General features: G+C 36.7%; 1 protein-coding gene across 2 annotated transcripts in view; it reads left to right on the top strand.

The window, feature by feature from the left end:
• Window positions 1-16015, top strand: part of LOC114873775 — a 30879-nt gene extending 14864 nt beyond the window's left edge. Inside the window, exons 1-6 of one of the 2 annotated variants that reach the window (XM_029182444.2) lie at window positions 1252-1333; window positions 1419-1548; window positions 4864-5006; window positions 6901-7042; window positions 9891-10005; window positions 10338-16015. In XM_029182444.2, the coding sequence (XP_029038277.1) occupies window positions 1267-1333; window positions 1419-1548; window positions 4864-5006; window positions 6901-7042; window positions 9891-10005; window positions 10338-10454 (714 nt within the window). In that variant the 5' untranslated portion in view covers window positions 1252-1266 and the 3' untranslated portion in view covers window positions 10455-16015. Of the gene's footprint in view, window positions 1-1251; window positions 1334-1418; window positions 1549-4863; window positions 5007-6900; window positions 7043-9890; window positions 10006-10337 lie in introns of those variants that run through there. The other variant, XM_029182445.2, reaches the window with a different exon arrangement.
• The last annotated feature ends 1627 nt before the right edge of the window (window positions 16016-17642 follow it).

The following is a 17642-nucleotide window of genomic DNA, read 5'->3' as shown; positions in this document are numbered from 1 at the left end:
AGTATCGAAAAATCAGTAATTTTTATTAAAATATGTATGGAATATTTCGCTTCCGAATTTAAAATATCTCACAAACTACGGTTTATTTTTTTTATAACATTATACCTTCATACTTTTTTTACACAAAATTGTTAGGATCTCTTCTATCAAAATGATTTCTGAACGTCTAGATAAACTTTTCCCTACCGTTCGTGTAACCGGAAAAATTTGTAGATTTTAGATACGAAACACAGAAAATGCATTTTCTGGATACTTAACGATGACGAATGAGTGGAGTTATTATGACGGTGTAACAACGACGGGTAAAAAACCATTCGTTTAAATTAAGAAAGTTAATTCGGATTTAATGGTGTTTCGTTTGGTCGGTCGGAACAGGTGGACACGTTTTCCTTTCCATGCCCTTTCGCAATACCATTCTTCTCGCACTATTTTTCACGTATTACGACCCGTGACACTGAACCAAAGCGAAACTGACCTGTATATGACACCTCGATTTTTATTTTTATTTATTTCACTTCAAAAAGGAAAGCTTTACCAAGGATTACCAAATAGGTTTACAAAATTATTTTAAAAGGAAAATTATGATATTTTGTAAGAATAATCGTATATGGTGCTCGATACGAAGAGCAGGTGACAGGATCTTTGAGCAGAGGCATTACACGAGTTGCGAATATGTAACAGGCGCGTAAGCAACCGAGCAGGTGTGCATGGCAGCCAGTTTGTGCAACGTTAGCTAAATTCTCGTTAGCTTGGCGGCTGTTGGCCACGCGTAATCTCCTTTAATCCTTGCAAAAAGACGAGCCGTGGCTCAAGTGGATCAAGCTGGTATTGCTCGGACGTGCAGTAGTGCATCCGTACCAACGCCCCCGTTACTCGACTCCTCGATATAACAGACTCAAACGTCGATTTGTCACGGTGTGTGGGTGCAGGTGTCCTTTGCTACCGTAATCAAACACTTTACGTCTGATTACGTTCAATCGTCGCTTAATTTTCGTTAAAAATACGCCGGTTAAATCATGACCCAGACGTCTCTCACGACGTTTCTCATTTAAAATGTCTGCTGAGTAATTTATTAGCAAAAGTCCACCGGAACCGTTGTTTCTCTCTTGTTGGCAAATTTTTTTGTTTCATTCAGCATCGTCTCGTTTGTACTTGCAAATGAAGGGACAGTCGTACAGTTTATTTAGAATTTATATTTGTAGAAGGTACTTTAAATCGCGTTGATTAACAGTTTAAATGAAAAACTCGCGAGACAAGTTGAAGTGTATGCAACGGATTAAAACTTCTTTCAAGCATGGAAAGTTGAAGGGATTACAATCGTATAGAAGTTACGGTACCGCGTTTAAAGGATCATTTTTTTTTATTTTTTTATTTTCAGACAAATTTTTTACTGATTCGTTGTTATTATTCTGTTTTAGTGCTCGGCAGTTGTCGAAGCCAAGAGTGCGGGCACGAAAGATTGGTGAAGTGTGGGAGGCCTTTCGAGAGGATTAGCAACAGCGACCTGAGCTTTGCAACGAAGAAAGAGGATCTGCAACGATTATGCCCGTAAGTTTCCTCGACGAATTTGTATACAGGATGTTTCGGAAATAGTCGATGAAATTTTAATGACACTGTCTGCTCGTATTAATCTGGGGACACAGAGGGAATTTATGTTTTCCTTGTGATTTTCTAATTTTTGTAGAAGTGAAAATGTTTGTTTAGCAAATTTATTTAGTAAGAACTATAACACTCGTAACGTTTTATATTTGTATTCTAAAACTTGTTAATTTCCCAAATTATAACCGATGTTACGAGCGTTAAAATTTTATTTCAAGAAGACTCGTGTCATTGGTTATAACTTTGTAAATTTTGCCTATTATTAGTATAAAGTTCCTTACTGAACCAGTTTCGCTTCCGTCTATGCTTCGTGCCAGAAATTTACCATCAATTTTGTGGGAGTATCTGTATTATTAAAAGATATTCCGTTCTAGAGACTCGCTATCGAATTTGGTTTATGCATGACAGAGCTCGAGCACACCCCAGCAATATTGCTCGAGAATTTGTCAATAATAATTACGCCGAACGGTGGATAGATAGAGAAGGACCAATTAAATTACCTGCTATCAGAGACAGATTCAGAAATGCACTTCTGAATCTCCTCTTGAATGATTCAATATTTGTTTTCACTTCGTTTATTAACATTTTATCCGACAATAATCTAAACAATCAAATTCACGAAAAGAAAACAATTATAGTAATATTTTATCTTATTTAAAAAAGGAAATAAATGGAAAAAATGTTGGAATTTAAAAAAGAATCTGAAATACCTTGATTCAAACTTGAGATTGGACAAGTAGATAAAGTACATTAGAACTTGCTCTACTTTAATCGAATTACATTTGTTCGTTTGTTTTTGCATTAGTGATGAATTCATTTTCTGCTTTTTCCTCGAGTTCGCGGCATCTGTCGAACGCAAGAAACTGGAGAAAGATGTTTATCAAGTAATTGTTGAACTTTGACAGGGTATTCCAACATTTCTGCTTACCCAAAGCTCGTTAGAATTTCGATGGGAACGGATTTTCACCGGTGGTCGAGATAATTGTTGGATCAATCGACGAAACTTTAATACGATTTGCATTTTTTACACGTGTACGCTCGTCCGAATTGATCGACTGTTCGTTTATTTTCTCGTTGAAACCACTTGAGAAACGAGTTGCGAAGATTGAAAGAGAATTCTAATAGGCCATCCTACTAATTTGCCGAAAGTTTCAGGAAGGAAGGACTTGAGATTTCCTTGGAGTTTCAAATAGCCTCTTAAGAGTTTTCGTTTAATTTTCAAAAAACATCGATGGTCATACTTTGCAAGTATAATCTCTCATTTCTCATTTCGTGCCAGATGAATTTTATTAATCCACATCGATCTGGGTTTTTTTCAAAATCATTGCCCCAAGTGAAGAAGGCAAAAATTTCATTTGTAATCAATTTTTGTTAGCGGGAAATCAAACTTTACGCGTGGAAAAAAATCCAATAAAATCGTCGATGTTTTTATGACAGCAAGTATTATATTTGTCCATTTCTTTGCAGCTTAGCTGAAAAAAACATTTAACGACAGGTATACCGCACTAAATTATCTGAACAAAAATTCAATAACAGCACAAAGCTCGGGGATATTTTTATGGAATATCGAAATCAACTGGTATATTTCTTTATTGATACAATTCTCGAAATATTAATATGAAACCGTAGTTTCGTTCGTGTAGAATTATTCGAAAATACCGGCCGAAAATATCGTGGAACAATAATGCACGCATACACGCTCGTATGTAAACCGCCGAAGTGATTTTCCAAGTAGCGACGGTAGACCGCTTCGATAAGCCATAAATTTCCGCACTCGGGAAATTATACCGCGATTTCTTTCCGTGGGTATGAGATTACGGAATCCTGGCCTGGGTGGCAAAATCGACCGAAACTTAAATTGATAATCTTATTAAATATCTCGAAAATATTTAAACAGCTTTGCACTTTGAGAGTGGATCTTTCTTGAATAATCCTGTAGTTTATACAATTTTAAGCGTTGAAATAATTTACTTAGGTGCGAATTGTAGTATTATCAGGTTTAAATATTTGTGCTTTTTTTTTTCTTCGAATTGAGAAAATTTTCTTGTCATTGTTATCGGTAAGAAGAAGTTAAATGGTTAAATTTGTATTCCTCGTGGAACTCGGTTTCCCCCTAAGGAGTGGTGATCCAGCGATAATCTTAAATTTTGAAAGCATCGACTCGTGTATGCACCGTTCTTCCACCGTTTCTTCAATTTCCTGGCTCCGTGAAATTGAAATTGAAATCTGAAATTTAAATGTACCTTTCCAGATAGGGGTGTGATACTCGACCACGGACGGAAGGTTAAAGGGAATAAAAGGGAAACTGTCGGGGATCTCTCCAATAAGCAACAGCAAGATAATTGCTTCCGGCTTCCGTTATTGGAACCTTTCTTTCTTCCTTTTCTTTTCTTATTGTACCTGTTATTGGTGATAATGAAATTGTCGCCTCGGGAAGAACGTTGGATTCCCACGTAACCTGGTTTCAATTGTTTCACTCGATTAAAAATGATGGACGTTCTATTATAGATTTTCGTAGCAGTTCCAATATTTGAAAAGTGTCGTTTCTATTTCGATAATTTCACGAGCTGTTGAATTTCCAATGTTGTGTCTTCAAAAATGCAAGAGGAAAGACCTTATTCAAGAATTTATTCAAGAAAAACTACCCCTTAAATTGATTTTTTTTTATTAGGAAAGGAATGCAAGGGAAGATATTACAAGTTGTAATTGCTGTGAAATATTTCATATTTTAAAAAGATTTAACGTTGAACAGAATATATTTTAAAATAATGATTGAAACGTCGTTTGCATGTATAATAGGAATTGAAACAAATGAATTATTTTCAAAGGTATAAATCATAAAAATTTCAATAATTCAATCACTGTCGATTAAAAATTAAAATGTTTCAGATAGAATTACATATTGTATGGACGTTTTAATTTTATTTTATTATTATAGATGAATTTCCTGTGCTGTGGACGTTTCAAAATATCAATCACACATTTATATCTTGTATTCTATAATTAAAATGTAACGTTTTAATGTTTCATTGTCAGTGATTGAATCGTTTTAATTATTACCATAAAAGCTAATGCAATATGAAATGAAATTAAAAGAAAAAAAAAATGGAGTTACTCCACTTTAATAATAAATAACTAATATATTACAAAAGATAGAGTCTTCTTTAATAAAGTCAACAAATCTTTCATAAATAAATGTTAACAAGTTAAATAGCGAAAATTTCATGGATAATTACCATGAATAATTTCTCTTTGCTGTTGCAGAGACTTCGAGGCTGGTATAAAGTGTATTCAGACGTACACGTTCGACTGCATGAAGGAGAAACAAAGGGAACACTTCAGCTCCCTGTATGCTGGTACCAACAAGGTGGTCATGGAGCTGTGTCAAGATGGCCCTTATCAGGACGGTAAGTAGAACAACTCCATTGTTGTACCATTACGTTATACACTACAATTAGAAGATTTCTAAATGTTACGAAGTCAACCCTTGTGCTAGATTTACGGTTTTTTAAGGGTGTCTTTCCTTTAAAGTTGACCGTACCAAATAACAACTTAACATTTCAATTCAGATTACACTGTTGAAATTCCGAAACGTTCGAATCGATCAGAATCCGAGACCGGACACAGCTACGATATTCCGGTAATCTCGAAGGTACAGAATGCGTTATTGGATCGAATACCTCGTGGTTGACCCTTGTTCCTTAACTCGTCGATATCTCGAAATCTGTCCGATTGTCTTCGAGAATCTCAAGAACCCTTAATACAGAAACGGTCCTGATTTAGCTGGTTTAGTAATCTTGAGATTACTGTTATAACAATCCTAATGTCCCAATGACTAGGTTGTACAGATTATTCTCTTCAGTGATCAGAGGAGCACATATTCCATGAATATTTACTGTTCCAACCACCGGTCCCTTTGCTCTTGAATAATTTCATCCAAATTTTACTGCATTCCGATCTTCCCATCGTTTTGCATAGAAGAAAACGAAATAATGCATCCTTGCTCGTGGCCATTCGTTTGTTTGCCCAATTACTCCTAGATTCGGCCGAATCCCCCGAGATATTTAGGAGTACGTGCACTATGTTCGAAGCTCGTTATCGTGTCCGTCGTATTCTACAATTCCGTCGCAACGTTGAATCGTCGGATAGAAAATACATTCTGTTGCTTCAACTTCCCACGAATCGTGTAAAAAGTTTCGAAAAAATACTGAACATTTCAAACCGAATGTACTTGCAAACTGCGTTGAAATTTTTTCTTTTTTAAAATAATCGATTTTATGTTTTTATTAAGTAGGGAAAAAGCGGAGTTCCAGTGTATTATTTCTTTTGCACGGTATATTATTAAAATAAAAATACCTATTTTGTCTGTTCACTTAGGAAAACTTACGTTAATTTTATTTTAACTGTAACCAATTTTGTTAGCACTTTCGTGGCTTAATAGGTGTTTCAACTTGTTCCCGATCAATTGCAGTACGTCCTAGTTTTTCCAATGTAAAATGCCGCGTTAGCCAGTTATTGTTTCGCAAGCGATGCACGCGTTACAGAGAATAGTTTCCGAGTCCCTAGAGCTAGGGGGTGGATGCGTTATTGAGTTTGAAGGGTGATCGAGTTCTACCCGCTCGATCTGTACAGCGTATCTGGAAATCGGTTACGCGATTAACGCCTCGTTAAGAGAGCAATACCGGTAACGAGGCCGATTATCGACGTCGAATGGCCTCAGTTTATTCGTTGACGTCGAATCGCGCTGCCACCTTGGCGATATCGCGCCTACCATCCCCAACGACCGGTTAATCCTTTCGTTTTTAATTGCAACGTCCAGACGGTAGAGTATCGGGAATCGATCGAACCGAATGAAAAAGATGTAAAAGCGATTCCTGCCGGGGTGTGTACAGTTTTTCGCTCCCCCACGTTGGTCAATATTGGTAATGGACTTCAAAAACGATGGACCCGTTCGATTTACCTCTGGCGCCGCCTCTGCTATTAATGTTATTATGTTTATTCAAGTTTTCCCTCGATCCGCCAAGAGAGAACCCCAGGAATATTAATAACCTGACGATACGTGAACGACGAGCGAAACTCTGCGGTATTATTATTATTAATATTATTATTATTATAATTAGGAAAATCTATTTTGAAAGAAGGTTTTTTGAAAAACTTTCTTAATGAAATTTAAAATACAAATGCCCATATGTAGAAAGGATACGTGTTAAAATGTTTGCCGCGTTTCTGTGGTGAAACTTTTTCAATTTTCCGTGTCCTCGGCGCAGCAACTTCATCGTCCGCTTTTCTGTCTGTTTGCAGAATTCCTGAAGCACGCGCCTTGCATGCAAAAGGTGCAGCCCGAGTACGAGCTTTGCTCGAAGAAATATCACAGAACCACACAGGAGATTGAAAGAAGCAATCACACGGTGAGCCTGAACGCGTCTCTCAAGTCTCTTTGCTGGTGAGTGAAAATTATAATCCCTCAAGGGTTCTTCTTTCATCTCTTAAACGGCTAATTTCTCGGACGAAAACACTTTCTGTACAGACATTATCGAGGGAGAAACTATTGCCATCAGTATTTTCTTTTCTTCCTTTCATGTTAAGCGCGAACCATTTGACTTACAATTAGTTTGAATGAAAAAAAAAATGTTTCTCTCTCATTCCTTTAAAATAGGCAATATCTGGATTTAATGTAAACTGTTTTATTTCAATTTTAAGAAAAAAATGAAGGTAATCAGAAATGTTATAATCGGTTAAATAATAAATTCGATATTTCATCATTATTCTTTTTTTTTTTTTTACGAAGTTAATGAGTTTGACTTCAGATTTCGTTTGATATGCTTTTACCATTTTTACATTTGAAAATCAGCCGTTTCCGACACGGTTAGGATATTTTTCGTGAAGCTTGCTAATGACGCACGTTTGTCTATCACACATACAGTACTATAGTATGCAAATCGTGATTAATATTAATGGATCTGTATCGAATGTGTGTAGTGGAACAAAGTTACAGACTAACCTTGACTTCTGTTAATGTCTCGACTGTATCCGCCGTTAATTTCCACGCGATATAAGCACCGTTTTTTTGCAGTTGCAAACATTTCACGTTAATATTTTGTTAGGAAGAAATATGTTTTACCGAGTAAGGATACGAAAGTACCTACCGTCGCTGCTTATTGTATCGAAACTGATATTAATCTTCAGCTTAATTACCCTAAAGGGAACAAATTGGTGCAGGTTTGAACTTGCTAAACAGTGCTTGGAACTGAATAACGAAGGGATGCTTGTCAAAAGTACCCTGGGGTTAATTATCTCACTACAGCTTTTTGAAATATCTGAAACTTTTCCCTACTCCAAAAAGTTTGTTCAGTTTCCCAGTGTTATACACTATTTTGTACTTTCCAAAATAAGTTCCATCACAATACCCCTTTTCTGCATGTAAAATTACCCTGCGAGCTTCAATTTCACAAACAGTTGCATTAAAATACTGGTATTTCTAATTATCATCAATCACTTATGATTAATACGTCAGACATTCCGGTTGATTAACTTTCTATATTCAAGAATAAACGATATAGTTTCGATTTATTTAACGAAAGTGATCGATAATATGTGTTTCCCGAAGGTGATTAAAAAGTTTTGTTAGCTAAAGAGGTAGAGAACGCTTTGGGAATTATTTAGCATGAACCACGGTCGAAACTCGTGGTCTTCGTTGCTTTGACGGTTTCGCGTAGAGTGATTAAACTTTTACTTTCCATTTTCGTATTTCTCTTATGAATAGCGAAGCCAGTGGACGTATAATCGATATTATACGATCCATATTGGCCGCTCGAGTGTTTAACGTAGAATTAGGCAAACTCTCTTTCGCATGCTGAAAATTTCATTATAATCTTATTTAATGAAATTAGGAAAATTAATATCTTCAATTAAATAATCCGATGTCATTCTTGATTATAATCTCCTGCGTATCATTTTTATTATTTTTCAAAATTTCTTGTGAACGCAAAAGAGTACAAAGGATATTATATATAAAAAAAAAAAAATTGGCGAGGGTAGTGGGCGAAGCTTGAAAGCATTCCCTTTGAACGAATTTATTCCGTTAAGCACGTTAAACGCGATAGGAAGCATAGAAAAAGATTTAATGTAAAAATGCACAGCGAAGGGTGCAATTGAATTTATGGAATAAGAGTGCTAAAGGAGGCTGGCTCATACACAGTCCCACGTGTTTGAAATCGTTTTTTACCTCTCGCCTGTCTCAGCCTTTGCCACTCTTACTCCGGCTCAGTTCACTTTCTACCGCATCTGCCACTTTTCCCTTTATGCCCGCTGTTTTTTTCATTTTCTACTTTTCTATCTCTGTTTTGTTTCCTTCTGTTCCCAACGTTTTCCCTCCTTTACTAGCTTCCACTTTGACTCTCTTTAATACCTGCCCTCCCTTTCCTATTTTCCTCTCTCTCCGCCATCCCGATCTTTTCTCTATTTTACTGTTTTTCATCTCTTTGTTATTTTACTTCTCTGTCATCTCTATCTGCAAATATTGTTTGTTAGCATCCTTCCCTTTTATTCTATGTACGTACGCACCTGCGACTTTATTATCCTTCTCAAAGCTATGTAAAAGGACTTTGTTGACAATATTTGAAGTAGTAGTTCCCTTTTTCCTCCAGTTACAAAGGTTAATTATTATTTATTTCATAAAACTATCGTTTACTGCTCTTCGATTCACAGATTTGATTATGTAATAATTCCTTTTTCTACAGTTTCATTTGTACATTTTCTTTCGTCGCTCTGATTCCAGTTTACTATCTCCGTCCCCTTCGCATTTATCCGCGCTCACACCTTGGATTTTTTTTCCTATCGAACGATGCACAATTTCAAAAGCTGCAACAGACCGTGGCGGAGATAAGCTAATGTCATTAGGTCCTGTGTATACGTACAACCATCACCGTGAAAAGCATTCACCCTCGCGTCGTGTTTGCACGGTTCGGTCAAAAACACAAACGCGGAGAAAAAGTAGTCACGAACGCGTTTCCACAATGAGGCTGAACGCATATCGAACGTTATACGTGTTACATTTTCCTTTATGTCTTTTTTTTTAAACATCGGTGCAGCAAAAAGTGCCTTTGGAAATGGTACACTATAATATAAATTAACTTTTTTCAAATTTTAAACTTTTTATTGTCGCTGGTGTAGAAAAAAATTTTTCTTTTTATACAATTTAGAATTTTTAGATAAAATTTCTGTGTTTCATAGAGAAATTAGAAGTTGAATAATATGATGGAATTAAGGAAGGTGGGATGTGTCTGTTGCAGTGGGTTCAAGGAATTTTTGGAATGCTCCCATCACACGGTTCGTCGGCAATGTGGCGATGACACGGCTCAATTTGCAAAGGAGTTCCTTGATAGAATGTCGATCTCGCTTCTGAAGGTAAATATTTGCCACTTCCGGTTAGCTGGATATCGTTGCTACCACAGTCGGATGCACAGCCATCGCTGTGTACCATTGCATATCTCGCAAAATTGTTCAACAGTTACTCTTTAAAATGATCGTTTACAAGATATTAATAATAAGATAAAATATTAAATGTAATTTACATTCGAATAATGCTCGGTTGCTCGATACTGTTACATATTCAAGTTTGCCAAAAAAAAAAAAAAAAAAAAAAATATGAAGGAGAGACCGGACGATTGGTTAACGTTTCTCGCCGAGGACAAAGTAAATCCAGTGATTGAGCATCGCGTAATTTGGTTTGATTCCAGGAACATTGCGGGGCTTACACGGAAAAGGTGTGCTCGATCGGCAGCGATGCAAATACGTTGAGAGCGTCGACGATGGTTGCGGTGGTGTTGGCGGTGCTCGCGAGGTACTTCACGTAAGGCGATCAAGCAGCACTCGTAGCCGGAAAGAGGGGACGATTTCCGTGCACCGCGAGCACCCTGCTGAAACTGAAGCCCTCCGTTCGTTCTCCGTTCTTCAGATTTGCCAGAGTGTATTTTTTTCATTATATCAAATGAGGAAAATTGACGAGGCACGCACACGCGAGCTTCTCGAGTACTCTTTACTATGAATAAAAAAAAAAAAATAATAATAAAAGATCGAAGGAGGATAATAACAGAGAGGGTAGAGGACAGTTCGCCACGAAGAATCGTGGCCAGTGGATGATCAAAGATGATCTGGAACGATACGTCTCGCGTGTCGCGTGAAGGAAAGAACAGAGTTGCAATCTGGGAAGAGAGCATCGGATAAGCGTTTAGAAAAGGCCGTGATTACCGGTCGAAATAAGTTCTATTTTTATCTCGGTGTTATCAAGTACCACTGTCAACCAATACTCCAGACATCTCGAACCGATCGATCGAGTATGCATTCAATTCTCACCCATGAACTGTGAAAAGCTCAAGACAGACACCGAAAAATGATCTAAGAATTCAGAGAGAATTAAGTTGAAATTACTTCCATTAGAAATATCAGAAGAAATCAGATTTAGAGTAAAGAAATTCGAATTTTCATCAATTAGCGAGTTAACTATGTTTTGATTGCTTGGAACTATCAGTTTTATTCATACCGAATCGACAGAGAATTGACGAGGTAGTCACTAAAAGTACAAATACCGTATATTTTGCTAGAAACACCAGCCACTAGCACGTGTATTTCCAACGAAAAGAGGAATTAAATGAAATATTTTCAGAAGCAACAACCTGCAAATAAATAAACTTGCTTCACATCCATACGCCTCGAACAGAATCGACGAGCCAAGCTCGGTATCATCGCGACGAGCATCTTTCTATCTTGTCTCGCGACAAGTGGAGCGCTCGTTACAAGGGTTGTTTCGTGTACAGTGCTCGGAAAATGTTCGCGGAACCAGGTGGAATGTTGGCCGCTGAAAAAGAAGAAAAAATCAAAGAAACTCGTAACTGGGGGATAGGCGTCGAAAAACATGAATGAATCATTTTAAAATGAAAAACTGATCGCCTGAAGTTTTCTAAAGGAATGCTAGCTGTTATTTCAGAAGATGAAATGTCATGATCAGAATGTACAGAACAGTGTGAACGAGTGGCATTCTCTATGCACTCAAGTGAACTGGAAAGAGGAAAGGAGGCGACACGGGGTTGAAAAGCGGCGAGAAGAGGATGCTTCCGGTAGCGTCTCGGCTATCGGTGTGAACGCGAAAAGATGGCGGGACGAGTCTTTCAAACGGTTGATTCTTCCACTGAAAAGGAATTACTTCCAGCGTAGTGGGTGAAAGAAAGTTACATGGAGACAGGGCTGCGGCATTGACCGTCTTTTTCAGTAAAGAAATTTTCGATAGCGATGTGCCTAGACAGGTGTAAGAAGACCGGAGAAGAAAGACAGAATTCTGAAGTTTGTTGTTTCGAAGGGACTTCGGTTTTCCCTGGAGAGAAGAAGGCAATCAGTTATCAGGATCGACCAGATATTACATTGCTTCGGCGATAAATGAGAAACTGAGACAAGGAGCAGGTGTATGGCGAGTCTCTTTTTGAAATGAAATTTATGTTAGTTTTGTGTCTTCACCTTTGCTCGAAGACTTTTTCAAGAACTAGCGAATCCATTTCCGAAAATATCGGAAAAGGCTGTTAAAAATTCGGAGAAGGAAAAACGGAGAAGGTGTTCACGCAGAGTGAATGCTAGAGCAGGATACGTTTTGGGCGGGAAAAACGATCGTTTTCTTCGAAATGTTTGCACGAGGAAGGTGAAGGTAGGTTGGATAGGAGAAGGGTTGAAAAAGGACAGGGTGTAATGGAAAACGGAGAGGAAATGGATCGTGTGTCAGCTGCTTCGACGAGGTGTGATTTTCGCGCACGTACCGTTTCGAAACCCGCTCTAAATAGCAAGCAGCCTGCGAGAGAGCCGAGAAAAATGATTTTCCTTCTGTGATCGCGTGTCACACGTGCCACGATCACGGAAAAATCACTGCCAGAAGAGGATTTCGCTCTTTTTGGTATGTGCCGTTTTCTATCTTAACGTGGGAACTGTCGTCCTCGATATATGTACGTTGTTCCATTCTTTTCTTTGAATATTATTCCATTTATTCGATTCATCTGAACAACCTGTTGCAGCAGCTTCGAACGATAACACGTAGGCATATTCAATTTAAAAAATTGTAAATTTTTTTTATCCTTTTTATTTTCTATACGTCGAGTGTTGGAACTTAATCATTTAAATGATAAAGTTTAGAATTAATTATTCCTTCGAATCTTGGTAATTAATTTTTTAAAATTATTTTTATAATCTCTTATTTTAAAAAGGTTTCTCTCGTTGAGACACCCGGTATACTAGGATTCGATAGAATACGGATGTCTCAGGAAGATACGGATACGGGGTTGATGTGTGTAATTTATGCACATTTCCATCACGCGATAAGCTTCATGATATATCTTGTAACGCGTGACAAATAGATCGTTACAATGCTATTGTTGATTAGGCGACTCGAATTCGGACCTAAAGATCATTCAGTTGAATCGAGAAACAGTATTCCATCGCTTCGATTCGAAACTATTCGCATCGAGTATATTATTGATCATTAATTTTTCTTTAAAAATTCATTAAAAATATCAAAGATTAATAATCTATGAGATAGATTAAATAAATACCTTACGTAATTTAGTTTCCTGGTAGCAAACCCGTATAGTTCGGTATCGTTTCAAAGATAGATGCTCAATATTAGTTTCCCTGTCAACAAAATGTTACCAGTTTATCTTTAGACCATAGTAAAGGAAATACTGTTGGTAAATAGTAAGTTTGCACGTGTATGCCGACTGTGCTGTCTATGAGTAAAGGACTTGGTGGGTTACGATTCTGCACCACTGAAATATCGAGCTCGAAACTGAACGAAAATATAAATCTCTGTCCGGGGAACCTTTATTGAAAAATGTTTTATGTTTTCATGATTTCTCATAAAAGTACGACGCGGTAGATTTTCAGAAAGAATCATTGTATCGAAGAAAGATATGGTAAAAAAATTAACATTCAATAACAATTGAAGCTCTTTAAGAAATTTCCTAATTATTTTCATTAATCTATAGATTGGTTTGCAAGGTTCTTGAATGAAATTGAATTTCTGAGAAATCGATATGAAAGGAAAGCCTTGGACAATAATAATCAATCAAAAAAAAGCATTATGGATTATTTTACAGAAAATTATTGTTCTCAGAAATGAAGTTCCTAAGAAATCGAACAAGTTATCTTGCGAAAATAAAGTGGTGAAAAAAATAAAATAAAGAAAAACATGCAGATTGAATACAGAGACAAGGTATATAGCAATAACAGGCATGGTGATTCAGTTTTATTTGTCCAACTGTGCGCGTACTGGAATGTCACGGGAGAAATAAAAGCTAGAGAATGAAAGGGGAAAAGAAAGGGTCGTGGTTGGCCTTTCATTCGCTCGTCAGAGTTGTAATTTAGTATTCACATTCATGGACATTGCAGAGTAATTACCGTGCCAGTTAATTGACACGGTCAATGGGTGGCCTGTGCGTTGAAACCCGCAGGTTTCATCATTAGACCTTTTCGAATTCTGTTTCTATCGAGAATCAATGGAAGTTCGATGCAACAGAACGTTTCACGATATTCCATACTGTTTCTCATGCTGGCAAACCTACGGGGAAATCCGGGAACCGAGTAAGCCTATGTGGAGGGTGGAGGTGTTTCCCTAGGGAAGCCTACTTTGCTCGATACTGTACACTCCCCCACGAAGTTGTTGCTCCAGGTTCGAAGAAAAAATCTAATTTAATAGATAATAATTTGCAACAAAATTTTTCATTCGAAATAAGAATTCACTGAAAAAGAAAAAAGGACATTTTCCCATTTTCCTTTCGATAGAACGGTCACCTTTATCCGCAAGATTATTAATTTTTATAACTTTCTGTTAATTTTGTAAGATATATTACGTATTTTTATTTATTTATTACCTTAAATTGTTTCTCTAAATACAACTAGTCAGGCGTTGTTAAATTTTCTGTCTTAGATCGGCCTTTTTAGAATACCTACTATTTTATTTGATGTATCGATGTACGTGATATTTAAACTACATGAATGTTTTATAAAATTTTCGCGATCACGGATATTTAAATCGTTCATTTTGAAACGTGTTTGCTAATTTAAAAAAAAAAATAATGTCACGTGCGTTGATCTATCAATATGTTCAAACGTGCATATAATTCTCTCCTTTCTGCTTCTAATATGAGGCAACACGACCAAAATGAACTGTTTATTTTATAGGAAATCAATTAATCGTGTTGAATAAAATCGAATTGAATTTTCTAACCAACACTCAAACGTTTACAAGAGATTACAAACAAAGAATAAATACGCTGTTTTAGTTGATCGTTATCGAGATACAACCCACCGAATACTCGTGTTCAATTGAACGATAATATTTCGTAACATGTTCGCAGAGTTAGTTCATACAGCAACAAATCAGTGGATCATTTGTAATTACAGATATACCATGGATTTTATTCCATAATTTAAAGTTGTTCCTGTATGAGTGCTCGCATAGCGATCGATTATGAATTACACAAGAAGAGAAAATGAAGGAAAAAAGAAAAAGAAATAGAGAAGCATGCATTTCGCGATACATTCTACGTTTAGTGAGTAACTGTGCTTACCGATTTTACGTGGAAATGGAAAGAAATTCGTAATCGAAACAGAGTTCCACTCTGATGGATCGTAATGGGTTAAGACTTGGAAAATAAATTCTAGTCGGCAATTTTCGATCGACGAAGCATTAGTGAAAGATTAGAAAATCGCGAAAAATGATGTAAAAGTTGGCGGTAGTCCTTTGACGTCGAAAACGATCGCAGTTACTCTATTTTTCTACCGGGCGAAGATTAACAATTACCTGTCTCTCGGATCTGCTCGCCGATGTCTTCCGGAGAATGCTGACTCGGGTACTTTTTGATCTTGGCCGTTTTCATGATTTAACGTTCCTTTTTTTTGTGGCCACTTGTATCGTGGTCCTGCGCTCGATAGGGGACGAGATTTTTCCCGACGACTACACCGTTCGTAGTCATCATCAGCGCCATTGTTTAGCCCCGACGAATAAAGCTCGACCATTAATCAATCGTTAATGGATTTGTACATAGTAGTTATTAAACGCCAATTTAGGAAGTATCGTGTGACCCTGCAGCGATACACAGGGACACACCAAGATGAAAGTCGAATATTTTGTCATTTGAAAGTATCTGTGTAAGGGTGAATAAAATTGTTAAGCGAAATTTTGTGAGTGTTAGATACGTTTTTTTTTTGTGGTAGTTAATTAATGAAATGCAAGTATTATTTTAATCGTTTCAGCGTGCAAGGTGTATGCGTCTTCTTATTGAAATATTTATTCTTATTGGCGTTCACGATGTTCGTGCTCTGTATCGCATAGCTCATTATTTATTTATTTATAAGTTAAATAAACGAATTTATTAAAAGATATCGTTGTTGATCTTGTATTAGTTCAGGTTCTGATTCTTAGGAAATATTTTCACAGTAGATATGTTTTTCAGCGTTGTATATGTAGAAGCTCTCCTCCCTTGTATTGTCATTCTCCTCACGAACGTTCGTGGAGAAAGACGAGAAACCGGGATATCAGCATATTTCCTGGGGAAGCTTGATTTGATTAAGTGTACGTATCCGTGTACCTATTTATAAAAATAGATAATAGTAATTAATAGAGGAGGGAAGAAATGGTACGTGCGCGTCAACGTGTTAACGTTAATAATGTTAATAATAAAAAAGAAATGAAAAGGATTGTATAAAAAGAGAGAACGCGTTCGAGGAACAAGACGAATATTTATTTGTAATATAATCGACTAAAATTGTGTAAATAATAAAGTTCCAATCTCGGATTGGAATGTAAAATAATTCAATACGTTCGTAATAAAAGGCAATTATTTTTTTTTAATTCCGTGTTCTGTCCTCTATTCCTCTCTCTCTCTCTCTAATCCTTTATTTATTAAACGAATTTCGAACAAATGTCTTGTCAAATGCTTGATTAATTATGACATCGAATGGATATGAGATATGAACCGGTATTGAATGTTATGACAGAATGGAAATAAATCTTTTATCCGACGAAGTGAATAGAGAGAAATATATTAAATTAATGATAAAAAATTTGTATTAATAACTGGAATTTGAATTAAAGAATCTAAAAGATCTAAGGACACCGGAATTTAATCACTGGGCGTGGATAGTCAAAAAAAAGAAGGATAAAATTTCCAGTGGGATAACAGAGGTCTAAAACCCGCTGAAATGAAGCATACGACCTAGTAATTTCTCAAACGATTACGTTGCTCGATTTAAATCTTCTTGAAAAACGCATTTCCCTGCGCCGGTATTAAAAAACAATATCCGTGAGGGAGAATAGAGGACAAAGGAAGAAACCGTAAACGCCACCCGATAAAATACGCTCCCGTACACGGGAATCGCTTTTTTTTTTCTCCCGTTACATACAATTCTTTTTTTCCTCCTCTCGTTTCATTTGACACGTATCTCTGTTTATCCGGCGTTATGCTGTCGCATGTGACACCGTTCGAAAGTCGAGGTAAGTCGTTAATTTACGAGCTTCCCCATGGTATTGCAACGAATCCATCGATCGAGCTGGGAACAAAAGCAAAAATCCTACTAATATTCGAAGATGAATTAATCAGCGTGATTACTGCTCTCTTGAGATACCGTGAGTTGCGTTAATGTCGAAAGTTGAAGAGAGTCAAGAACAATAGCAACATTTTCAATGTTCTATTTTTTTTTTTTCCATCTCACAACTATCGTTCCAACTTTTTGAAACGGTTTTTATACGAGGAAATTCCTATACAATAGCGTAGTCATTTTTGTTAAACGGCAGTTTAGTGTACGCTACTGATAAATGAACGAATAATGGCAGCATTAATGAATTTTTTTTTTCATGTCACAGCTATAGTTCTAACTTTCTGAATAGCGTTTTTTGCGAGAAAATTCCTATATAATAGCGTAGTAATTCCTGTTAGGAGGGTAGTTTAAGGTACGATAATAAATATCACGGTTGAACATTGATGGCAGTGATGTATGTCAATGATATC

Source organism: Osmia bicornis, chromosome 11 (assembly GCF_907164935.1).
Source record: "Osmia bicornis bicornis chromosome 11, iOsmBic2.1, whole genome shotgun sequence".
NCBI classification, from domain to species: Eukaryota; Metazoa; Arthropoda; class Insecta; order Hymenoptera; family Megachilidae; genus Osmia; species Osmia bicornis.
This window is presented reverse-complemented; position numbering and strand designations above follow the sequence as displayed.